Source organism: Canis aureus, chromosome 4, assembly GCF_053574225.1.
Source record: "Canis aureus isolate CA01 chromosome 4, VMU_Caureus_v.1.0, whole genome shotgun sequence".
NCBI classification, from domain to species: Eukaryota; Metazoa; Chordata; class Mammalia; order Carnivora; family Canidae; genus Canis; species Canis aureus.
The window spans coordinates 68860119-68886578 of NC_135614.1; the positions used below are offsets into that span (position 1 = coordinate 68860119).

At 38.6% G+C, this 26460-nt stretch overlaps 1 protein-coding gene, 1 long non-coding RNA gene and 1 pseudogene across 9 annotated transcripts in view; 2 read left to right on the forward strand and 1 right to left on the reverse strand.

The window, feature by feature from the left end:
- Window positions 1–26460, forward strand: part of LOC144312925 (uncharacterized) — a 57594-nt gene that overhangs the window by 24369 nt on the left and 6765 nt on the right. The window lies entirely within an intron of this gene.
- Window positions 8266–26460, reverse strand: part of GHR (growth hormone receptor) — a 272010-nt gene continuing 253815 nt past the window's right edge. For all 8 annotated transcript variants that reach the window (XM_077896086.1, XM_077896083.1, XM_077896081.1 and 5 more), the window contains 4 exons: window positions 19041–19206; window positions 15986–16076; window positions 11810–11879; window positions 8266–11280 (listed from right to left, as the gene is read on the reverse strand). In XM_077896086.1, coding sequence (XP_077752212.1) covers window positions 10309–11280; window positions 11810–11879; window positions 15986–16076; window positions 19041–19206 — 1299 coding nt within the window. In that variant the 3' untranslated portion in view covers window positions 8266–10308. The remainder of the gene's footprint in view (window positions 11281–11809; window positions 11880–15985; window positions 16077–19040; window positions 19207–26460) is intronic.
- LOC144312923 (mitochondrial nicotinamide adenine dinucleotide transporter SLC25A51-like) lies at window positions 19456–20575 on the forward strand (annotated as a pseudogene).

Consider the following 26460-nt stretch of genomic DNA (forward strand, 5'->3'; position numbering starts at 1 on the left):
AAGACATACATTAATCTATGCTTTTAATTAGTCTAATTGCAGTAAGAACTTATAGTTAATAAAAATACAGGTAAAATATCGTAAAAATATTCCCATTTACTGTATTTTCTGAGTTCTTGCCCATAGCACTGACTTACCTGGCATCAGCCACTGCACTGGGCACTCAGAGATTCAAACTGTCCAGATTTGGCAGCATGTCCAAGATGTGTTGGTCAGTCCACAGGCCAGATTAAGTTTTTCATCCTCCTCATCTGTGATTGCATCTTACCTCTCAAATATATGCTCTTCAAAGATGAGATGATAGCTAAAACACTCCAATTCCCTCACATGCACCCAAATTATCAAAATATTTATTTTCTACTCAATATTTAGCTGAGAGTCACGAACCTTTCCTTTGATTTTATGTGTCACTATGCTGATTTTGTAAGGGTTATGAGTCCTTTTGAAACTCTTTCTTCTTGCCACATTAAGTAGTGATGTGGAACACTTGGTAGGTGAAGAATTTACTGTGGTAAATTCAACCACATAAATTAAGGTTGTTCTTAAATAAAGAATTTAACTTCTGGAAAGTTAATCAGAAAAAAAACCGATTTTATCAAATGTTTCAGTCAACTAAAATTGAACAGATGTAAATAACAAAAACATGCTTTGATCAATGCCCTTTGACTGCATCACCAGAGAAAACTGGCTGGATTCTGTTTTCTTCTAGACTGGTGGTCCAGTACCAGTAGCCCAAACTTGGCAAGTGGCTAATTCCTCTTTCCATATGTTGACCCTAGTAATCATTTGCTCTTCCAAAAACAGATTCCTTCTGTAAATCTCAAAAGGTCAATTCAGAATGTAGTAAACTTAAAAGAAGCTGGGCATAGATGTTTGTTTAATACCAAAAGGCAGCGAGGAAAATAAAAAATAAAAGAAAATCTAGAATGAAAGAAACTTTTTCACTGAGAAATAATAATTCTAGTAGATAGTTTTGTTTGATGTCAACCCAACCTGCTTTCTCTGAAAATTTCAACATCCCTGATTATGGTATGTGACCCTTTCCTCTCAGAAAACAAAACAAAATTAAACAAAACAAAACCTGACACGGATGGATAGAAATGGAAACCTAACTCAAAATGAGCAAAGTCCATTCTCCTCATATCTAAAATGGAAATTCAAACATCCTCCGTTATTCTTTCTGGCTGGCTGGAAAAGAAGTGATATTAATCAAGGACCTGATGGAGGCTGCCTTCTTCTGATTGCACTGGGGAACAGAAACTCAAATTTTCAAGGGAGTGAGGGAAAGAAAGAGAAAGAGACACAGAGAGGGGGAGACTGAAACAATGATGGAGTGACATTTCTTTCAGGATTTTGACACCTTTTCAGTTTCTTGTTTCAGTTCATCATGAGACTCTTCATTCCTGTTATTGGATTTTATGAGACACCACTTTGCCTTTATAGATAAAGTCTCTCTCTCTCTCTCTCTCTCTTTTTTTTTTAGCCAGCTTTTGATTTCTGTTCCTTGTAACCAAGAGTTTTAACTTAAAACAAAGAACCAATGAGGTAAGACAAACGGAAGGAAGTAAAAGATACATGAAGACATCAAATAATCATTCATGGTGTCAAGAAGCCTAAGAACAGTTTCAGGATGAAAATGTGTGTTAGGAAAAGATTCTTTTTACCTGCCCCTTACCATATCACTTTGTATTGTCCTTTAGCCTGGATGGTCTAAAAATAGTAAGACATTTGGGGGTGGGGTTCAATGGTCTGGAATATGTCAAACTATCCCTTTGAAAATATAAAACTCATTGTTGCACCTTGAACCGTGAACCCTAAAATGCTTGACAGGATCCTTTGTATTTTGGAGACAGCATGTATTGCATTTGAATGTCCGTTCTGAAACATTTATTTAGTATTGTGTAAGGCTGCTGGATTTTAGTGGGCCCAGAGTGAGAAACGGCACTTCAGCAATTCCAGGATGTTGTACAAACAGCCCTGCCCACTGGGAGTTACAGCAGATTTAAAAATACCCAAAGTTTCTGTGGCAAATGGAGATGGTGTATGGAGTTTCTGAATAGTGCCAGTAGGAGAATCCGAGTACAGACGCCTAGGGTTTGGGAGCAAACCATGTCCTCTAGTTTTTGATAAACAGTTTCTGGTTTGATACTGGATCTTGGTGGAGTCTGAATGCCTATGGCTCATCAAATGGCCATGGAACTAAACTGCCAGTCATGAACTATGTGTTAACTAGTTCAATCATGTTTTAGGTTTGGAAGTGTGCAGAAGCAATGCACCATCAAATGGAAGTGGTCTGAAAGTGGGTTGGAGCGTAATTTGCATGAACTGATGGTTCAAACTTCTATGACTTCTGTTCCTGCCCAATTCCTGTCCCTCAGTCTCTCAGACTACATGTATGCTTTCATGGGCAAATCTTTTCTTTCTTTCTCTCTTCTTTCTTTCTTTCTTTCTTTCTTTCTTTCTTTCTTTCTTTCTTTCTTTCTTTCTTTCTTTCTTTCTTTCTTTTCTTTCTTTCTTCTCTCCCTCCCTCCCTTCTTTCTAAGATTTTATTTATTTATATATTTATTTATTTATAGAGCATGTGAACAGGGCAGAGAGAGAATCTCTAACAGATTCCATGCTGGGTGTGGAGTCCTCTGGGGAGCGTGATCCCACGACCCTGAGATCATGACCTGAGTGAAAATCAACAGTTGATCACTTAACTGACTGAGCCACCCATGTGCCCTATCTCATGGGCAATTTCTCATAACCAGTTGACTAAGGAGGGAAAAATTCATATCCGGTTCAAATGGTTTTGTTTGCTATACTATCTCCAACCACATTTGTAGTCACAATCAGGAGTGTCCTAGAAAGGTAATAGTGAAGAAAAGCCATCCAATAGGCAGAAATGTAAGCAGGATACAGCTAGGATACAGCTATCCCTTTTTTTTCTTTAGCTTATACCAAAACCTTTCTCCAATGCTCTAGGCTGATTATTTCCCAGATTATTTGTGCTTTTGTTATAGTTCTGCATAGAGCACTAACACTGATTTCTCACTGTGCCATGGCGGTCTTTCTGTTTGAACCTGTCTCAGGTGTGATCTTGAGGGCAGAACCTGTGCTGCACTTACATCCTCTTCATCTAGAAAATCCCTGGTGCACATTAGGCACACAGTAACTGTTCTTAAAACCTCTTTATGATGTTGGCTGCTAGATGATTATCTGTGAATATGCTTGTCCCTGGAGCCAGGGAGGCATGACGGATGCATTATGGTTCAGCAAGAAGGCTGGCTTTGTAGACGGAGGGACAATACTGCTTCTGCCTCTCACTGACACTGTGATGATGACATGTCTTTACCTTTCGACTGGGAAGGAAGGTAACTGACCCTGTATTGTCTCCCTAGTTATTGGAGGTGGAGGTAGGGGTATGAGACCAACCTTTGTGGGCAACAGGGCAGAGTTTCCTAAAGAAATGAGATTGTCACACTTGAATGGTTTGAGGAAAGTTGGGTTCTTCTTCCCAAGTGGTGGCTTTGGGAAGGAAGGTGGGAAAGTAACAGCTTGGGCGTGTTCATGAGAGGAACCCTATTGAGTAACATGAGAGTAACCTTGTTTACTTTTTCCATGTGCTCACATGCTCCATAAAATAAGATTTCCTTGGGAATGTTGTAATTCTCACCAGTTCATTACAATTTAAAAAAAATTTTAGTACTCTATTTCTTACAACCCGGTATGTCCAAAATATTATCATTTTAACATGTAATCAAAATAAAAATTTATGAATGAGATATTTTATGTTCTTTCTTTCCTTGTTGTTTGTACTGTCTTAGAAATCCAGTGTGTATTTTATGCTTATAAGGCATGTATGGCTGGCTAGTGGTCACTGTACTAAAACAGCACACTTCCGGATTATCTGCCCAGAACACTCATTTAACAAATGGGAAAAGCAAGGCCCAGGGAGAGGCCACAACTCGCTCCATGGAAGGCAGGCTGTTAGTTTTCTCCCATGTCACTCTGCCAGGTATGGTGTCTGAGGCCCTGCCCTACCTGTAGTGGCCCCCAGATACATGCCATCCCTGGCCTCCCAGGAGAGGTGCTGCCCACACATTGATTAGGCTTGAGGAGGCCTGCATAACCTCTTATTTTACCTACCAGCCTGTGATCATCTTCTGAGGGCTTGTCAGTTGGAAGTTTTGAGTTCATAGGCAGGGTAGGAATGCTTGGAGTTTGCGTCCTCTCTTAACACCCCCCACATTCAGTGACTAAAAGGGAACCATGAATCACACCTCTCTGCACAGCCTAGTTTGGAGGTGCTTTGGTAAACAGAGGGACCAGAGAGTACCAATAAATTTGACCTACCTCAATCCACGGTATCACTAGTGAAAGAAGTACGTCTGTGGTCCAGTTGCATTCACTGGCCAGCAGCAAACTTGGAGGAAAGGGGAGTGGCACCAAGATGAAGTCACCATGGTCATATGGAAGACTCAGAAATAGCATTTTCTGATCTCACTTTCCCCTAGATATTAAATCTAGATGGTGATCCCTGAGGGCATGGAGGGATGATGCTGTGTTATGTAAAGGTTAGCAATTCTGAATGTGAACTATCTGCTTGGATTACTAAGTGCTTAGTAGTTGGCTGACCTTTGTCTCATTATGTACATCCAATCTGGACACAATTATCATCTGGAAGGAGGTGAGCACTAAGTTTAGGCTCTGGAGCTAGAGTGCATGTGTTTGTACCTTGGCTCTAGTATTTCTTTTCTTTTTAAAGATTGATTTATCTGAGAGAGAGAGAGAGAAAGAATGCCAAAAGGATTCCCTGCTGACTGAGGAGCCAGACATGGGGCTCCATTCCATGATCCTGAGATCATGTTCTGAGCCAAAACCAAAAGTCAGACACTGAACTGGCTGAGTCACCCAAGCATCCCTCTAATATTTCTTAATTTTGTCACTTTGGTAAAATTCATTAAACTAAGTGCCTCAGTCTTCACATCAGTAAACTTGGAATAATAGAATTTACCTAATTGGATTGTTGTAAGGATTAAACTAAATTCATGTGCGTTAAGTGCTTTGACCAGTGTCTGGTACATGATAAGTGCTTTAATAAATGTTAGCTAGAAATGGTGTCTACTCATTATAAAAAAAATGTCATTATAAGGTTGTGTAGACTCAATGGTGCACTGGAATTATAAGGCTGTAAAATGTTTAAAGTAGTATCTTGAGTTGCCTACAACACAGATTTGTTATGTTTAAATGTAATAGTATATATGAAAGTGTCTTATGAAGTCAAAATACTATGCAAATCATTTTTCTTATTCAGTACCATTAAAAAAGAAAAAAAAGCTAACAATACAAATTTTTCTACTTTGGATTTTTGATCACAGTAATATTGGGAAAGCCAGAGTGCATGCAATTTCATGACAGATTATTTCATCCTTACAGAAAATGCTAGTAAAATCTCTTAATGCCCACAGGACAATTCATGTACAATTAAAAAAAATCAATAGAAAATTGCTTTCCTATACATCCTACAAAGATGGCTTCCTGGGACTACTGTACAAAAGTCTATTATGTTTGAAGTTCTGTTCGGTATTTTTTTTTTTAACTCAGCAGACAGCAGTAAAGCGTGAATTATTTTTGTTCACGTAATAACAGATACATATTATTCTGTAGCTTTACAGCAAAATATGCTCCTCTTCACAGAGAGTGATACAAGAATTTCTTAGTGTCATAAACCTTTCAGACAAAACTAGGTACACCAAATGAGACTGCAAATTTATTGATGTTGGTAAGTCCCACGTGTTCATCCTCCTCCTCCAGTCTTCCACTGAGGAGATGAGAAATGCAGTGTTTCAGGGAGATAGAGTCATTGTCACAGAGCAGACAACAAAGGTTCACGACCTCTGAGCTCTTAGGAAATGTCATTCTATATGTGAAAAGCAGTAATGTTATCTGAGTTGCAAAGAATCTGTGGTTATTTCAAAGATATAGCTGCTTTGCCTTTTATTTAAGAAGTTTTATGGAGAAAGTTTAATGGCATCACAGAAAGATGCTTTGTTCAGATTCACATTTATCTGAAATTTGTTATAACTTTATTTCATGTTAGATCTATGAATTCTCAGAGCAGCTTTCCCCAAATGTTAATAGATACAATAATGGGCACTCTTTCATCATTATATTTTTCGCTGTTAAATAAAGTAGGAAGTGATGTGTTAAATTTAAACAGGTGTGTGTATATGTTTGCGTGTTGTAGAAGCTTTAAAATGTCAAGAGGCACACTGGCCCTCCCAAAGGAAAGTGTAGTATGAAATGTTTTCCAAACTTATGTGATCACAGAACTACTCATTTAAGAACATTTCAGAGAACAGTTATGCCCCAGAATACATGTTGGTAAATCCATTTCATGTGGTTGTTAGGTGAGCTAATGACCAGAGTGTTTATAACACTTTGATGCTTATAGCATCATTAAAAATGGTTTTAGAGGGGGGATCCCTGGGTGGCTCAGTGGTTTAGCACCTGCCTTCGGCCCAGGGCATGTCCTGGAGTCCCGGGATCGATTCCCACGTCGGGCTCCCTGCATGGAGCCTGCTTCTTTCATCTGCCTATTTCTCTGCCTCTCTCTCTGTGTCTCTCATGAATAAATAAAATATTTTTTAAAAAATGGTTTAAGAGGGGGTAGTGATCACTTAAGCTGAAGGGAATCGGGGGCTATATAAAGAAGGCGTTTGAGGTGGGCCATGAAGGATGAGGAAAATTCTGACAGGCAGGTTTGGTTAATTGGGAGCTTTTCAGGTGCAGGAAGAGGTATAAGCAAAGAGTAGAGATGTTAATTGCCTATGTTAATAAAGTTGGCATAATACTTATTAGATTTCAAAGAACAGGGCTTGAATGTTAACCAAAGGTCAAATTCTTATTCAGAAGCTGTACCCTTTATACAGTCTTTACATATTAAGTTAGCAAAGAAGGCTGAGCAAATTATATAGAGTCTTGGATTCTAAACTAAAGCATTTGGACTTAAGTAATGTGCACTTTCCCCCCATTTCTTATCCTACACAGAGAGAACATGAACATTTAGTATTTTGGTGTAAAACTATGTAAATATGTAAATACTATACCTTGTGAATAGACCTCAGTGTTAGTATGTCGTAGTAGAACCACTGAGAAGTTTACGTACAGAAGCACATGTATGGCCACCTTCAACATATCAGTAAGGGTTGTGCTCTTTTAATCCAAGGGAAAAGTAAACCGGCCCTCCTCCCCCGCCCCTCCTAATACCTTGAAGCACCTCAGATGAATGATAAGCCTGTAATATCACAAGGCTGACTTTTGTAAAGCATTTGTAAGAAATGTTTAGTGCTTAAAGTGGTGAGCTTTTGCTGGTTTTGTAAGTTAAGGCAGTGTGTGTTCCAATATCTTAGTGACAGAAGAGAGATGATGGTCTAAACCCTATTTCCAAATCAGGAAACCCTGAGGCTTCAGCCATGGTTCTTTCAGGTAATAGTTGCTCCAAGGGCAGATGCGGCAGGTAGAGAATTTTTATTTCCATATTGAATGTAAACCCTCTAGTGTAATGAAGAGTTGTGGCAGTTTGCACTCAACTTGCTGCAGCAATAAATACTTGTTCTTGTGGGCTTCTCGGTGTCCTCACAGACTCTCGCTTCTCAGACCTAGGGCCTGCACAAGAGACTGTGATTTGTTAGGTAACCTGCCTGGAACCTGTCCTGGGGAGGAACTGTTGATTCATGGCTTTACCGCTCCCTCAGGACCCCTTCGCCCCCACCCCGCCCTGTCTCCCACACACAGGCCTGACTTATGTGCTTCCCATGATGGCAAGTAGCCAGTCTGACCAACTGTTGCTAATGTGTGCCTGGTACAGGAGGAGCTGCTTTCCCTCCTCCCAAGCAACAGCTCCAGCTAGAGATGAAGCTAAAAGACAGTGTTCAAGCACCACTTTTTCCCCCTCACCACCCCCACCGCCCGTGTCATGCAAGCTCGGACGCATCCAAAACATGGTGCTAAAAGCCTCCGCCCATGGGGTGTTGCAGCCTGAGGAGAAAGGCACAGTCCAGGCAAGCCAGAATAATATTTTTGAGCTAGGCTCCCGTTTCCTCAAAAAGGAGAGGTGGGGAGCTGCCAGCACATCGCAAAAATCTCCACATCCATTGCCAATGTGTTTAAGCCAATTGTGCTAAGCTCCCCTTCAAGTGAGAAGAACTGAAGAGTATGCAGTCTGGCTTAGGGTGATCTTCAGGTGGGTGTTTGACAACAGAAGCATGCTACCGCGAATCCAAGAAAATAAATTTATTAAACTTTGAAGGAAAAAAATCCACAGACATAAGGAAAGTTAAATATAAACTGCAGGACACAACTAGTCATACTAGTGAATAATGGCTTGTGTGGCCAGCAAAGTACCAAAATGACATTCTGAGACCGATTGAGGTATTTAGCTATTTTTGGCTATAGAAATTGTTGTCAGCCTATTGTGAAATAGTAAGATAGTTTTCCCAAGCACACAGTTTTAAGTTGAATTAGGTTCTACACTGATGAAATTGTATATGAAACTAAATGATGTAGCTCTTAGAGAAAACCATAGCAGCAAGGTAGCAGAAAAATCTATGAAACACCTATTACAAAGTAACATATTGAACTTGGAACACCCAGTTCTAGCTTTTCACTGTCCTTCCTGCAAGAAAGAGGGAATTTAAAATTACCAACCATTAAGCCTGTTTCCTAAAAAGGTCTGAGCTAAATGGCAAATACTATTTAAGTTACAGCGAACTTTAAAGTTTCATTAAATGTAAAAAAAAAAAAATACTTAAGGTGAGAAGCATTCTTCAGTGAGATGAGATTCTCCTTTGACAAACCTTTTGGGGACCAATCCCAACGCTCCTAAGAATGGTGCTGAGGTTACCAAGGGATTGAACGATAATAATTTATACATTACTTCGGCTCCCTTGTTCTTCTGACTACCCGCTTTGAGGCCAAGCCACTCAGAGGGGAAATACAAAATGAGGAGACGTCTTCATTGCTACTTTAAATAAACCAAAGAAAGGGTCTGGTGAGGGAGAAAGTTTCTGCTATGGGTTTAGGATAATTTTGACTTATCTGTGGGGATTTAAAAATCTTGTTTCTTCTGCTTCTTGTTACCAGGAGTAGTGGGTATATGTGTCTGGTTATTGGCTGTGAAACAAGAACCTGTTTCTTGACCTTTTTATTCCATGATCTGGTTAACTTCACTTCGACCTGCTTCAACTTACAAAATGCTTCTTGTACTTTATTCCCTTCTTAGGTAACCACGTAATAAAGTCAAGTTGTATCTGAAGAGATGCTACTGCAGAGCTTCTGGGGCCTACCTCTCGTGGTCGGCCTGCCTTAAAGAGCTCACTGTACGTGCCACAGTAGCACCCAAGCAGCCTGCCAAACTGACTGGCTATCCTTCCTACTTCTCCTTGTGTGGAGCTCTCTGCAATGAACCAAAATGTGGGTAAGAAAGAGTTGTTTTGGTTCATGATGAGTTGACCTGCACATCCATCTTAAAAGTTTTCTCAATGAACACATTTAAAAAAATTTTTTTAAATAAGGTGAGCCTGTTCCAGTAATGCAGGTAACTACAATCATTTTAGGATTGTTTAAGAATGGAGGTATAAAAAGGGCCTGGTAAAAAACTAACTTGTTAATTTGTTTTTCTTTAGGTGTACTGACCAAAGCAGTAAAACTAGCTTTAGACTGTAGTTGCTACATTCTTTAGATGGGTCTGCATGAACTACAGTACACAGTGTGTAGTGTGATATAAAATAGCCGTGCTTGAAGTGTAAATTATTAAAAATATCTTTATAAATTTTATGTCAAAATAAATGTTTTACATATCCAAACTACTTTTTTGCCTTCTTACCTATAATTTTAGTTCCCAATCATTAAAAAAAAATTAGCCTGTGCTGATTTGCATTTCATTTTCCTGAACTTCAAAAGCCACCTGATTTTTCGCTTTTTCAAAAAGCATGATTTACTATACATTAAAAACAGCCATTCAATACTTAGTATCACAAAATTAACACCCACATTAACAAGACAATCACTGCCACTAAACAGTCTTTGAGACAATTCTTTAAAATATTTACAATTCACAATAGGAATATCCATCTGATTCGGCCTTCTTATTTTCTTTTTTTTTTTTTTTTAATATTATGTTTCAACATTTCAGGAAAAGGCATTTAGAATCCACTCCCCCATCCCCCCCGAAAAGGTTTAAACATTATTTTGGTTTAAGCACTCACGCCCTAGCCCACGCTTCACCATTAAATATGCAGCTCGTGGGAAACCAAAGAAAGGCTACGGCATGATTTTGTTCAGTTGGTCTGTGCTCACGTAGCCACATGATGAGAGAAACTCTTTGTCAGGCAAGGGCAAGGCAGTCGCATTGAGCACAAGGCCCCGCGGAGACTGGATGATGTGAATGGAGGTATAGTCTGGGACAGGCATCTCAGAACTCACAGCCCTCTCAGTTGTCCCAGACTGGCCAGCGGTAGTGGTAAGGCTTTCTGTGGTGATGTAAATGTCTTCCTGGTTAAAGCTTGGCTCTACACGTGATTCAGCCTCGACGTGAGGGGCCACAGTGATGCACTTTTTGGCATCTGCCTCACAGAAGTAGGCATTGTCCATGATGAAGTTGGCTTGGCAGAGTGAGGCCACTTCTGGAGGCATGTCACATGGAGATATCCCTGCCTTATTCTTTTGGCCTGGGGAAAGGACTACACTCCCCGCTGGAGTAATGTCGCTTACCTGGGCATAAAAGTCAATGTTTGCCAGTGAACTCGGGTTGCTTAGCTGAGTATGGGCAGCTTGCTGAGTTGACTCAGTTCCACTAATTAGAAGTGGTCTTGGTTTGTTTTCCTTCGCCAGGATAATGCTGGGCTGCTGAGTGGTAGGGGTAGTATCAGTAGAAGGTGAGTTATTTTGATTCTTCTGGTCAAGGCACAAGAGATCTACTTCCCCTTTTAACCTCTGTGGCTGAGCAACCTCTGAAGTACCATCACACACATCACTGGCATTAAAATCAGTCTCCAGAATGTCAGGTTCATAACAGCTGGTACGTCCAGAGTCATCATCCTTTGCCCCAAGGATGTTAAGTGATTTCTCATGGTCGTTGCTTAGAAGTCTGTCTGTATCTGATCCTTCGGTCTTTTCATCTAGGTCATCAATATCCAGCTCAATGAATTCAACCCAAGAGTCATCGTTGTAGAATTCAGGTTTATAGTTGTCATGAATGGCTAAGATTGTATTCACCTCTTCTAATTTTCCTTCCTAGGAAACAGAGAGAAAATGAAATCTCTGAAAAGAAACTCACACAAACAACATTCAGAGACTAAATTTATGGTTGCAATAAGAACAATAGTAACAAAACCATATAATCAAAAACACAGTGTAGAACTTTTCCTAAAAAAAATGTTTTAGAACTTTTAAATATACAAGACATTCTCATAATTTTTTCTTAAAGATTTTATTTATTTATTCATGAGAAGCACAGAGAGAGAGAGAGGCAGAGACACAGGCAGATGGAGAAGCAGGCTCCACGCAGGGAGCCTGAAGTGGGACTCGATCCCGGGTCTCCAGGATCACACCCTGGGCTGAAGGTGGTGCTAAACCGCTGGTCCGCCAGGGCTGCCCAACATTCTCATAATTTTAAGATATATTACTTTGAAACACTTTTCTCCAGAGGGGTTAAAAAGTGAAATGTGATACAGATAGCTTGCAAAAGCTTTCTACATAAGACAAATGGTCTTTAGGAAGCATTTGATTAGTGTTATTGATCTCTTAGATAATTTATTAGTACCTTGAGGAGATCTGGATCAATTCCTTTAATCTTTGGAACTGGAACTGGGGGAAGAATCAGCATCTTAATCCTTGAAAACAAATGAAATTTAGGTTTGACTTATCTGTAAAGTTATACATTCTCTTATTTCAAAAGATAGAAATAAAATATTGGTAGCATTATTACTTATTCCAAATATTCTGGTACTCCACATATGCAGAATATGAGAAAGAAAATATTAAGTAGCAAATAATGGGGAAAAACTATAGAAAAAAAAAGAAACAATAAAAAAAGCCCTTATGTGAAGTCAATTTAAATAAAACATGGTTTCCTAAAATCTTTTTTCCCCTTATGTCTTTATTGAGAATCAGCATTAGTATTTGGGAATGAGAAATTTGATTCCATCTGAAGTCAACTTCCATTCCATCTATAAGGATGGTAATTTTAATGGACATCTCATCAGTAATTGGCAGAGAAGAGGAGGAAAGAAAAGAAAAAAGAAATGAAAGAAAGAAAAAGAAAAAGAAAGAAAGAAAAAGAAAGAAAGAAAGAAAGAGCCAGTGAACATGCAAATTATTTGCACCCTCAAAAAAGGATGGACTAAGCTAAGTTTACACCATGGCTCACTTAAATAAAATTATCTAAGATTGATATCATAAACCAGGTGTCATTGCTGGGTTCATTTCGGCTGGGAAATACTAAATTTGAAATATCTTTAGTATGGATCAGCATGGATCAGTATGGATCTAAATACCCAATTCTATGATGCCCTTAAATTTTCTGTTCTAAATATTTACATTATTTTTTGACCATAATTCATTTCAATGTCTCTTCTACCTGTCTTGCATTTTATCATATCCCTAGTACTTAGAACAATTCCTGACACATAGAAGGTGCTCAATTAAACACATCTTGAATACATTTGAATGCCTCACTTATCTAGTTTGTTAATAGTGCAACTAGAATTTATGTCTTAAAATGAACATTGTAGCTCTGGAAAAAAGCTCAGAGATTAGCTATTCCAGTCAACTCATTTGTTTTTTATGAGTCAGAGATGCCACTGTTGGGCAGGGATGATAAACTGCTTTTGGGAGATTAGCTGATATTCAACCTAATGTGAATGGACAGTCCAGTCTATTCAATAGGGAACCCATTCTCTGAATATTTCCATCTGCTTTTTTACCTAACCAAGGAATAAGCTGAATTCCATTTTTTAAATTGCTGTAGGTAGCCTCCACTAGGTTTACTTAGTGAGGCCAGTGTTAAAACAACTTTGTACTGATGAATAGAAGATATAGAAAAAATATAAATTATCAATAATAACTGCTACCATTTTTTTGAATGCCTCTGATAAACCAGACACAATAAGATATATTTTGCAATAACCTGTGGGCTGACAAATAATGGCCTGACAGCTAAATCTGGTCTGTTCTCTGTTTTTATAAATGAAGTTTTTTTGGAACACAGTCATATTCGTTAGTTTGCACAGTGTTATGACTACTTTCATGCCACAGTGGCAGAGTTGAGTAGCTGTGACAGAGGCTGCATGGCCCCAGAAGCCTAAGAAGCCCTTTATAAAACAAGTTTGTCAGCCATACACTAAACATTTTATTTAATTCTTACAACTACTAGGGAGGCAGATGACATTATTTGTGGAAAGATTTAGGAAATTTAAGGAATGCATTAAAATCATACACTAATACTTGGCACAGCTGGGGCTCAAATCCAAAGTACCCAACTCCAAAACCCAGGTCCTTTGCCTTCTGTCATGCTGTGGTGTTATTTGGTCCTGCATCTCTAAATGAATTCATGCCAGGATGACACACCTGGTGGCCTTTAGGCTTCAAGCAGGTCATGCAAATGAATGAAGCAGGCCTGCTGTCACGTCATAGGGAGGGTTGGGAATGGTGACAGAACACATGCCCTTACCAAAAGGAATAGTTGCCCCCTGCTTCAGCATATGTTGCCATGCAGGAATATCAACGGAGTCTCCCTAGATCTTTCAGTTTTTAAAGATGCCCTGGAAATCTGGATTTTTATGTGGGAATTCCCTAGTCTGTCAACATTTTGTAGCAAATCAACATAACATCAAGTAACAAAACATTAGGATCTGCAGGCAGGGTTTGGCTTTTGGGTGGCCAGTTTGCCACTTCTGTTTTATGCTGATCCAGTTTCCTGATTAGTAATAGCTGGAAGGCTGGGATGAGTCGGATGGTGGGAATGACTGAAAACAAAGTGCAGCTGAACTGGCGTGAAACTATGGGACTTTGCTCTCATTTTATTCAAATCCAAATTACATTATAAATCTTGCTACAGTTGATTCTCAATTATCTGGAAAATGAAAAGTGGCATGGACTCAACACTTCAAACAACATGTAGGACCTGATGCCCTTTAGAGCCCTAACATTTTGGGGAAAGCTGACATAAGTCCCTCCTTCTTTGGAGTATCATTTTAATCATTTTAATTATTAGAACTTCATGTTTGTTCCACACCTGCTGACAACTGTTTTCTTCCATTTTTTACTTTCATTGGAACATGGACATTTAGATCATGACAACGTTTTTATGGGTAAATGAAAGAACAAAACTAATTCTTTTCTACAAAGGACTTAATTTAGTACAGGAAATTTGAGAGATAAAGATTTCAGAACAATTTTATAATTTGGTAATTCTGACTAAATGTCAAAGTTAAGAACTTCATTATTCTCAGAAAACACTCTTATACAATGGTTACTATATTTTCTTTAGAATTCTATTTGTTGAGAGAATTATTTTTCTTTGAAATATTGTTAATTAATATAATTAAACAATGTAACAAATTTACATGGTCTTCACAATGACTAAAAATTGACAGCTATTAAAAAAACAAAAAAAATTGACAGCTATTGTTTTTTTTTGACAGCTATTGTTAAGAGTGAATTACTTTATATACTGGGTCTGTCTACTGTAGTTATGTATAAATTGCCCATCAACTGTATAAATCAAGAAATTCAAATCAACAGAATAATTTGGCTCCTTTGTTGTTGGCATAACTTAAATATATAAATTAAAATTCTATAAATTTATTTACTACTTTTTCCCCAAACAATTGAAAACTGTATAATACTTGTGCTTGTAAAAAAAATGTTGCTCAAAGGTTAGATGCAAAATGAAATTTTGCATAATGAATTTTGTCCGTTTGGTTTATATTATAGAACTGAAGATGCAACTCTAATTAAAAAGCTTTTGTAATGTATTTACATAGATCCTGTTTTGATTTGTAGATGCCTCCTGGCTCAGCTGCAGAAAGTGCCTTCCGTTCTAGGTAGGGTGACTGACCATCTTGGTTTGTCTGGAACTGAGGGCTTTTTTCAAGGCACAGGACTTTCAGTACTCATACCAGGAAAGTTCCAGGCAAACTGGGAGGGTTAGTTACCCTAGTTCTAGGAGAAGGGGCAAGATCAACCTCTTAATCTTAAAGACTTAAAAATACTCTAAATGTAAGAAAATTTACAATCAGTACCAATATCTTTTCCTATATTTTGTATTATAATTTCCTGTAGTCTGTGTGGAATTTCTTTTTTTATTTTTTATTTTTTTGTGTGTGGAATTTCTTTCAGGAAGAAAAATAGAGTGACAGCTCATATAGCTCAAGAGAAATTTAAGGGTCATATAATCTAGCATGCTTTTGTTACCCATGAGAACATACAGCCCAGAGAGGTTAAGGGACTCAAATGAGATTAAGCAGCAGTTGCAGAAATAATTACTAGGATCTGAGTCTTTTTTTTTTTTTTAGAATCTGAGTCTTTTGGCAACAAGAGAATATAGAACAGAATTTCTTTAAACTTAGAATTTTAGCTGTGTTTACAAATGTAGGATAACCTTGTTGTCCTAGAATGAATGGGCCAGTTTGCTTAGGACTTTGGAGAGATCAAGGGGCAGCTCTGAGATAACAGTTTTGTTAAGGGGTGCCTATCACAAGGTATGCAGCCCCTAGCCTCTTAATATGCTATACATCTTCCCAGATAGACCAGACACCCATGAATTCTCTATGATGGGCACAAAAAAGCTGTAAATGTATAACTAGAGATAACATTTTACTGCATTAATTAAAATTTTCACTCATGATTTGCAAAAAAGATATCAAGTAACAAATGGAAACACATCTGGAAATCTAAACACTAGCAAAAACATCTACATAGGTTATTTCACACCTACCTTTGTTGTTTAGAAAATATGAATAAAAATAATATCATCGTTAGCCCAAATATTCCAAAGATAATAATTAAGAACCATGGAAACTGGAAGTCTGAAACACAAAAGAGTATTATCTCACTCATAGAATTGGGAATACTTGAAGTTTACATTTCACTTTTTTACATAAAAATATTTAATTTGTATTCATCTAGTGAAGTCAGTGATTTCTCTTGATAACCACTAAAACAGAATGTAATGACGTGGGAGTATTTTCTATTCCAAGAACATCTCTGTCCACTTCTTCAAATCCTTTCATATATGAAAAAACATCGAAGTGAAGAAAAAGCAAACAGTTGAAGCACAATCCATATTTATATCAAAAAATCCACAACAACTGTTTTAAGCATCTGATGTGTTCAGGGTATATCATTAATGGCTTCAGCTCTAGAAAAAAAATGCTGTTTGTTAACATACGACTTTACCCAAATAATGTCCACTTAGTTCCTCCCTCCCTCCCTCCCTCCCTCCCTCCCTCCCTCCCTCCCTCCCTCCTTTCCTTCCTTCCTTCCTTCCTTCCTTCCTTCCTTCCTTCCTTCCTTCCTTCTCTCCTCTCCTCTCCTCTCCTCTCCTCTCCTCTCCTCTCCTCTCCTCTCTCCTCCTCCCTCTCCTCCTCCCCCCTTCCTCCTCCCTCCCTCTCCCTCTCTCACCTTTTTTTTTTTTAATTTCATATGGTAATATCTATTTTTTTATCCTCCAGATTGAGGATCCATCAAAAAGAGGGCAGCAGAGTTTCTATTTTTGACTCATGAAAAACTTCTTAAACATGCAGGCATCAATTTTACAGTTTACAAAATATCCTTGACAGAAGTTCACTACTGGGGGCCCCAACTTCTATTTGATGGCAGAATTGGGGGGATTTGTTCATAAAATTTCATTGCTTAAGACCAAGTGCCTACCAGGTGCCTGCAGTAGGTTCCCAGTATTACCCACTTTTTAATTGAAACATAGTTGACATACAATGTTCTATTAATTACAAGTGTACAACATAGCGATTCAACAATCTGACACATTATTCAGGGCTCACGGTGATAGCTGTAGTCACTCCCTGTCACCCTACAACGCTATCACAGTAGTATTGGCTACATTCCCTATGTTGTACTTTTCATCCCTGTGACTTATTTATTTTATGACTGGAAATCTGGATCACTTAATTCCCTTCATCTATTCCATCCATCCTCCCCCACATGTCCTCCCCTCCCCTCTGGCAACCACCAGTTTGTTTTCTGTATTTATGAGTCTGTTTCTGTTTTTGCTTTGTTGTTGTTCATTTGATTTGTTTTTTTAGATTACACATATCAGTGAAATCACAGGGTGTTTGTCTTTCTTTGTCCGACTTACTTCACTTAGCATAATACCCTCTAGCTTCATCTATGTTGTTGGGAATAGTGAGATTTCATTCTTACTATATTCCGTTGTATATATGTGTCACAACTTCTTTATCCATTTGCCTAGTGATGGACATTTAGGCTGCTTCTCTGTCTTGGCTATTGCAATGAGGCCGGGGGGGTATATATACTTTTTAAAATTAGTGTTTTCATTGGGGAAACACCCAGTAGTAGAGTTACTGGATTGAATGGTATTTCTATTTTTAATACTCCATTCTCAAGACTCTATACTGTTTTCCTAGGTGCCTGCTCCAATTTATCTTCCCACCAACAGTGCAGGAGGGGGGTTCTCTTTTCTCCACCTCTTCATCAGGGTTATCTGCTTTACATGAAAAGACCAGTGAAATTCACTTTATTGTTGTTTCATTAAAAGTAGGATTTTTTTATGCTGAAATATTCCTTTGTTATTTTTATTTTATTTTTATCAAAATCCCCAAGGCAAATATTATGGATACTATAGAGAATTAGTGGAGCAGAGAATGGCATTTTGTATCTTGTGGTATCTGTAACTTTCTATCAGTAACATATTCAGGAATACAACAAAGCTAGAACTTATTTTTTTTTTAAACATGGAAGGAAAAACCAATTAAAAGATCTATGCCTAACTGAATTAAATGACATCATAAAAAGCTTAAAGAGTGTGTGGCAAATGTGCTTTTTAAACCAGAATTTCATTATGTCAAATATTGTTTAAAAGAACAAGCCTGTTAACTAGAACTTAGGAAAAAATGATGCTACAGGCATTTTCATTTAAGTGCTCTTTAGTATCATGGGTTCTACCTGTAGCATCCATGCAGAAAGAGAAATTTAATTTCTCTATAGCTTGTGACTGTTTCATCAGCAAGCCTCAGCTCCTCATACATAGCCCTGTAAACCTTCTGTTCTTCACTATAGATGCAATACAGCTAATTCCCACATGGGAGTGACAACTTTATATACTTACTGTTCATTGTTAAGCAGATTTCTTTATTTCTGTATCAAAAGTTCTAATTCTTTTATTCTCAATTCATAGATCTCATTTCTTTGAACTTGAATTATCTTTGTATTTTTCGTATGTAGGATCTTCAAATGTTCCATGTCATTCTGGCACATAACTAGCATACTACTTTTCAGGCTTATCTCCAGGTAAAAGCCATGCCTAACCTTTCTGAAACCAATAAGTAGCTGCCATCGACTACGTATGCTGACACAATATTAGGCTTTCTCTTAGATGTCATATATCCATCTATCCATATGGATCCAGTATTTCTTCACTATGCATTTAAAAAGCATTTTTTTCTGATTATAAATGCAAAACAAACTCATTATAGATATCTTTAGAAATATAGAAACATATAAACAAAAGAATCATCTGAAAGTCTGATATCCAGAGATATCCCATTAATATCTTAGTGCGTCCTCCCCTCTCTAGCTTACATCTACCTCCAGACATTTCCTGAATTAAATCATCACACACGAAGTTCTCCTTCTGCTTTTGTAATGAATAAGATCTGTTAAAAAGAGTGAACTTGAGGTCTCTCACCCTGACTTTTGATGCTAATGGATCATGGTCTGACCAACACTCTGACAATGTAGGCAATGTATTACTCTATTGACAAAATCCATGTTGGCTGCAATTTTAAATCTTTTACCTTCTTCACATGCAAATGGACTCATTTGAGGAAGTGTTACATAGAGCACCTCACTGAACTCGCCATATTTTTCAGAGTTTCGTTGTCTAGATCTCACACGCACTTCATATTCTTTATCCAGTCTCAACGAGTAAACTGGAACTGATGTTGACAATACAGGGTCCATCTTTCAAGACAAAATAGAAAACTTATTGGTTAGTAAGACAACAACTCAATGAGATAAACTCTATTAAGGTGCTTCTGTATTTGTATTTAAAATGAACTTCTGAAAAGTGGATCTTATTTTCCAGTGCACTGAGGGGGGGTTTGGACAAGGTCAGTGCCCGTGTGGCCACTGGCCGCTGCTCACAGGCTCTCCGATGTGCTGGCTGGTGGCAACCAGGCACAGAGCTGGGTGCCCATTGCAATGGCATGATTTAGCAGGGAGATGGCTGTCATTGGCTATTTTATTTTTCTTTTTGTGGCAAGACTCTCATGGAGCCTAGATATTTCAGGAAATCCCGTATCAAAGTTTTCTTCTTCCTAGAAGAAAGAACCTAACAGACCAGTAACAATGGGAGAAACGGAGAAATTTATCAAAAAAATACCCCCCCCTCCAAACATCAGGCCCAGATAGTGTTACAAGTTAAAAATATCCTTCATGAAGCAAAAAGCTCTTAAGCAACATGGTGGATTCAGAAGCTCATGACAAGAGGCTACCCCTTCTAACATCTTCCCAACAAGATCTATCACCTCATACTACAAATGCTGGTGAAATGAAGCATTATTTGTGTGGTCACTGTGCAGCTTTCAGCAACGTAGCAATCACTTTTCCCACTCGGAAAGCTGTATGGAATCAAAACCTGGGATGCAGGGCTTCAGTTGGGGAGGGATGGTTTTTGAAAACTGTACCACGGAATCCTTCCCCCACTGATGCAGAAGACAACTATGCTGGCACTTACGTCTGGTCCATATGAGGATTTATCTTGCCTTCTCTGAAAGCATTAGTACCTCTGAGTTTGCAACCCACAGTGTGGCAACCGTGCTTGCAGGGACAACAGAAGCAATTTTCATTCCATTGGAAAGAGTTCAGATATTGCTTCAAGATCACAAGCATCATGACAAATTTACAAGCACTTACCAGGCTTTCAAGGCACTCAAATGTCATGGAATTAGTATTATAGAAGCTTGGTACCTGTTCTTTTCCATAATGGATTCAGGAATGTCCTTTCCTTTGGCCTTCTAGGTCCCATTAAGGAATATCTGCCTACCACAACAACTCACAGCACTCATTTGGTCACAGATTTTATCTGTGGAAGTCTGTTGGGTGCCGTGTTGGGAATCTTGTTTTTCCCAGTGAATGTTGTGACAACTCACTTGCAGTCCCAGATTGGTGGAGAATTTCAGTCTTTTCCCATGGTTTTCCAGAAAATCTGGCTAGAGTGGGACAGGAAGCTGATGAATCTCTTCAGAGCGGCTCACCTGAATTACATTGGTGTCTCACCTCTTGGGGAATAATCAATGCAACTTATGAGTTTTTGTTAGAGATTATATGAAAACCATCAGTTAAGTGCCATTTATTAACTGAATAGACCTAAGAAGAATGCAGCTTGACCTTGTTCCTAATTGGCCAAATACAACTTGGTGTCATAAGTTCAGGGCACAATGAAGTATGGGCTAAGCTGTTTTCTTGAAGCACCAACATAATCAGAATAAAAGGTTCTAATAGGAAAAAAACAATATAGTGCACTAGCGGAGTTTGCTACTTAAAGGAAGATGGAGGCAAATAACTTTCTAAAGAAACGTTTTGTTACATAGATCACAGTCCTCAAAGTTGTTTTGGTACAAACCCAAACATAAAATAGATTTGTTTAAATAACTGTAGCTCTATCTGTACTGGGCTGTCAGATATTCTATACAAACAAAGCATAATAGAATTATAGTGGGAGAATGGTGGGACTATAAAGAAAATTACAGACATGTTGCTTACCCTTTGGATATTACAGTTTTGTAGGAAGGCATAAGAACAGAAAAAAAATCCATATTTCCACACCAAAACAAATTAGAGTCAAACACACACACACACACACACACACACACACACAATCTATTCTTTGGAAATTCTGGGTAGTCCTTCATAAGATCACAGAATTGGAAAGCGTCCTAGAAAAACCATAGTTGTCTAAATTATTCTATTAGTAGCAATTGCATATTTATTCTGCTTATTCTAGAAAGTTTAAAGGTACCTCAAATGGTTTGCTATTAAAAATTTATAAAGAAATGTCACCTGAGTCCTTGGTAATAAAAACCAAGGTCCCACAACCCTTACAGTCAGGATCTTCTTTTACCTGCCAGGGGGAGGGTAGTAAGACTGTTAGACCCTTAAGACATAAAGCTATCAAAGAGGTAGACCCCACTAATGATAGTGCTTTCCTTCAAGTCAAACACTCAAAGCAGGTATTCAATATGGATTTTTCAAGGTGGTCTAGCTGGATGTTTTCAGATAGAACACCTTGCTACCATTTATAGAAAACTAGGAAAACGTGTATTTTCAACAGCATAGACTTTTCACATTAAAAAGATTCTCATAATTTAAGTTAGAGGCTGGGCCTGCAGCTTCTAAAATAAATATACATTCACCTCAGTTAGCTTGTAGTCACAAGGTCCCTATTTTTTCCCACATGTACATGGGATGTTTAGTTTGTATCTTTCATTGAAGCTTCTTCTTCTTCTTTTTAAAAGGTTTATTTATTTTAGAGAGAGAGCACAAGGGGGCATGCATGGGCAAGGTCGGGAGGGAGGGGCAGAGGGAGAGGGAGTGAGAGAAACCTAAGCAGACTTTGTGCTAACCACAGAGTGTTTGGATCTCATGACCTGAGCCCAAACCGAGTCACCGCTTAACTGACTGTGCCACCCAGGCACCCCTGAAACTTCTTCATACGTGATATATTTGCATGCCTAAAATACTTTTTAAAAGGCAAGATTCTGAATTTTAAACTTATTGGTTTCCCTAATATATTTTTTGAAACATATGTGTCCAGTTTTGAGGCCCAAATTTCTCTGTTATTATAACCAATATTATTTCATTACAGATTTCACTAATAACAAGACCAAACAGAGGCCCTCAGTGATTTGGTCTATGGCTTCCTCTTTATCTTCCCTCCAAAGCAGTCACACCAAACTCGGTTTCATTTACATGGCTCCTACTACCTGCATGGAACCCTGCCACCTGCCTTTGAGGGAATGTCTATTCTCAGCCAATCCCAGTGCAAGTATTGCTTATATTCTTTTTTTTTTTTTTTAAAGATTTTATTCATTTATTTCAGACAGTGCACAAATGGGAGAGGGGCAGAGGGAGAGGAAGAAGCAGACTCCCCACTGAGCAGGGGACATGGGACTCGATCCCAGAACCCCAGGATCATGACCAGAGCCAAAGGCAAATGCTTAACTGACTGAGCCACCCAGGCACCCCAGTATGTTTATATTCTAAGAAGTCATTCTTGGCACTTTTTCCTACTCCATCCTGACAATCACATCTTATATTACTTCTTATATTACGTTGCTCAAATTTCTATATTACACCACAAATTCCCTGGAGCAAACAATTCCTTCATTATCTTTGCATTTCCAAAGCCCAGCATAGTACCAAGTATACAGTGGGTGCTCAGGAGATGGCCCAACCAATATGGATAATTCTATAGCACCCATTCCTTCTTTATTTTTTATTTTTATTTTTTTCCATTCCTTCTTTAAAAAACAATACATCCTTAACCTGATTTAGCAGGTAAATAGTTATAAACAACTATATCATCATTAGTATTACTTTTATATTAAAAATGTACTTTTAAAAAAGATTTTATTTATTTATTCATGAGAGACACACAGAGAGAGGCAGAGAGAGAGGCAGAGCGGGAAGCAGGCTCCCTATGGGAAGCCTGATGCAGGACTCGATCCCAGGACCCTGGGATCACGACCTGAGCTGAAGGCAGACACTCAACCACTAAGCCACCCAGGCGTGTTTTGTTTTGTTTTGTTTTGTTTAAAGGCACAGTAATAGAAAATTCCACATTGTCAGTGGTAACCTGAATCCCCAATACAAGCCACAAACACTAGCTTCCCGCTGCCCCATTTATGAACCTCACTTGTTCTTAAGCTTATGGCACTTGTGCTCATAATCAATTTGATTGTGAATTTTCTCAGCAGAGGTCAGTTCTTACAGATAAGCCCTTGGTATTCATGACAACTCTGAGACACTTGTAAGAAATGCCATGACGATGTAACTTCACTTATAGAAGGTGGGTGAAGTAAAAGTTAACTGACCCTTTTGGACTCACATAGATATGAGATTTAGCAGAGATGCAGTAAGTGCAGCAGAGTCAAGCTGGGATGCAACCTGGAATGGTCCCATGGACCTGGCTCAGGGTGCGAGTGTCGTATCTGTGCGTCAGCTGAAATACAGCTCTATCACTGGACTTTCAGGGCTTAAACTATGATCAGTAAATCTATGGATGCCAATGAAGGTAAATCCATGTATGCTAATGAATTCACATCTTTGCTTTTCCTAGACTCTCAAACTTTTTGTTTTAGGACTCCTTTACACTCTTAAAAAATATCTAGTTCATGATATAATTCAGAGCATGCATCAATAGGGATTGGTGATTATTTGGATACAAGGTATAAGAGCAAGTTTCTGATTGATGTCAGGACAATATTCTCTTTAATTTGAACAACTGTATGGACATGTTGTCATTTACTGAGAGAGGGAAAGTAGGGATGCAGGAGGAGGTTTGAACATGTTGCTTTTTTGAGATGCCACTGAGGCATCCCTGTGGATAAGTCCAAGTGTGGAATGCAAAAATGAGGTCAAGGTGGAAAGACTGTGCTAAGTGCCCTCATGTGTTGACATTAATATGGTGCTTTCTATTTTTCCACTAGCTTTTACCAAATGGAGTATTTTTTTTAATACTCACAACCACTATGTGAAACAGAGAAAGTGAGCATGACCAGTTTTACAGTACAATGAAATACTCTCGGCAATAAAAAGGAATGTTACACTCAGCAATATGAATGAATCTTGTATGCATTGTGAGGAGTGAAAGAAGCTAGAGTCAAAAAGGTTATTATATCATTCCATTCCAATGACTTCTTGGAAAGGGCAAAACTACAGAGATGAACATACCGGTGGGTGCCAAGGGTTCAGGTTTGGGGAGGATTTGACTACAAAGGGACAGTATGAGGAAATTTTTTTGAAGGTTATGATAAGTTGTTCTGTATCCTGATTGTGATGTTAGCTACAAAGGTCTATGGGTCTGTCAAGACTCAGAATCATACAGGTAGAAGGTGGATTTAAGTATGTGCATATTTTTGAGTATCTATTCAAAGAATTTTAAGTGAGGAGTGTGTTTTAGAATGATCATTCTGGCTCCAGTGTGAAGAATAGATCATATGCATCAAACACCAGAAGCATAAGACCTGCTTGGGGGAATGCTGTATTAATCCAGTCAGATAGGACTCCAATTGAACTAGGATGGTAAACATGGTAGTTACTTAAAGGTTAGTTGCAATGTGGAATCGGAAACTGTATCAATGAATCTTCCCTATCCTGCTACATTAAAATCCACCTTTTAAAAAAAGATTTATTTATTTATTCATGAGAGATACAGACAGAGAGAGGCAGAGACACAGGCAGAGGGAGAAGCGGGCTCCCAGGATCACAACCTGAGTCAAAGGGAGGTGCCCAACCACTAAGCCACCCAGGCATCCCCAAATCCACCTTTCTATCTAGTACTTTGAATGGATCACCTCCCCACCCATTATTTTTGTTACATCAAGTATTAGTCATTTGGAAAATATTGATTCATTGAGTTGTGCAAATTTTCTAAATGTTCACACATTTTATTATACAATATAAAAATCCACTTTAGCTAATATCACCATGGATCTCATATGGAAAGTCATCAAAGACTGGGAAAGCTATCAAGCTCACTACTGCATATCCAAGTTTTCCAAAATTTTAATTTTCTTTTGAAAGCTCAAATTTCATTGGTAACAACCACTGTCATTGTTTTTCTTAAACTAATAAGCACACTTCATTCTTTTTCAAGAAATGTTTGCCCAGTATTTGCCAACTTCACTATGAATAACCATCTATTAATTTATCAGTTGTTCTTTCAAGTAAATATGGTGTTTCATGCAAAAAGCAGCTGGTTCAGCTGGCAACTCAGCCATTTGGGTGCTTTATTAAGACAATCATCCATAGCTCAGTATGCATCAGAAGTGCATTATGTGTACTTGACATGTGTTCACAAATATTCAAAAGCTATGTCATCAAAGGTTGAGATTTAATAAAATTAATAAAATGTGCAGCTTCCTCAAGACCACTCTAATGTAAAGCTGGCTTTCTCCCCTTTACTGTAAGTGCACGGTGGTAGCAAGCACAGTGACTGTCAGTGTTGTTTAGAATGACCGCCTTGATTGTGTTCAGGTGACAGCAGTGTTCCCACCATAGCTTTTGAACCATGGATACAAATCTCATGGTGACAAAAGGAAATAACTCTTTTTTTTTTTTTAAGATTTTATTTATTTATTCATGAGAGACACAGAGCGAGAGGCAGAGACATAGGCAGAGGGAGAAGCAGGCTCCATGCAGGGAGCCTGATGTGGGACTCGATCCCGGGACCCCGGGATCACGCCCTGAGCCAAAGGCTCAACTCAACTGCTGAGCCACCCAGGCGTCCCAAGGAGATAACCTTTTAGTACTTGTGTGAAGACAATCTTGATCTTGTGGACTCCGTGAAAGGGTCTCAGGGACTCTCACACTCTGAGAACTTCTGCCCTGGAGTACCCAGCACAGTGCCTTCTGCACAGTACTTATTTCAATATCAGTTGCTGAATAAATGTTTCACTGAAAACTTGAATTTAGAAAGTTTTATTTGACTCAACAGCCGACCGGGATTTTTTGCACCAAGTTAATGGAACAGATATCTAAATTAAAATGATTCTGAGGGGCACCTGGGTAGCTAAGTGGTTGAATGTTTGCCTTTGGCTCAGGTCATGATCCTGGGGTCCTGGGATCAAGTGCCGCGTCAGGCTTCCCAGAGGGAGCCTGCTTCTCCCTCTGCCTATGTCTCTGCCTCTCGCTCTGTGTCTCTCATGAATAAATAAATAAAATGATTCTGAAAACAGCACCTCAAAGCCCACTATTTAACTGCTCACAGCTGCTCCAAACTTAACTTTAATGACAAAATTGGCTTCCTTTTCAGCCGATCACTGAATGGACAAGGCCTGCTGTCTCAAAATTCTGGGAGTGAATCTGCAAAGCCACGGGGCAAGACCTGATGACTGGCCAGAAACGACTTGGCCAGGGCTATGACTCTGTGGTTAGACTGATTTAGAATTAGTTATATTTGGAGCAGCAAGATAATCCTGTTTTTCTTCTTGT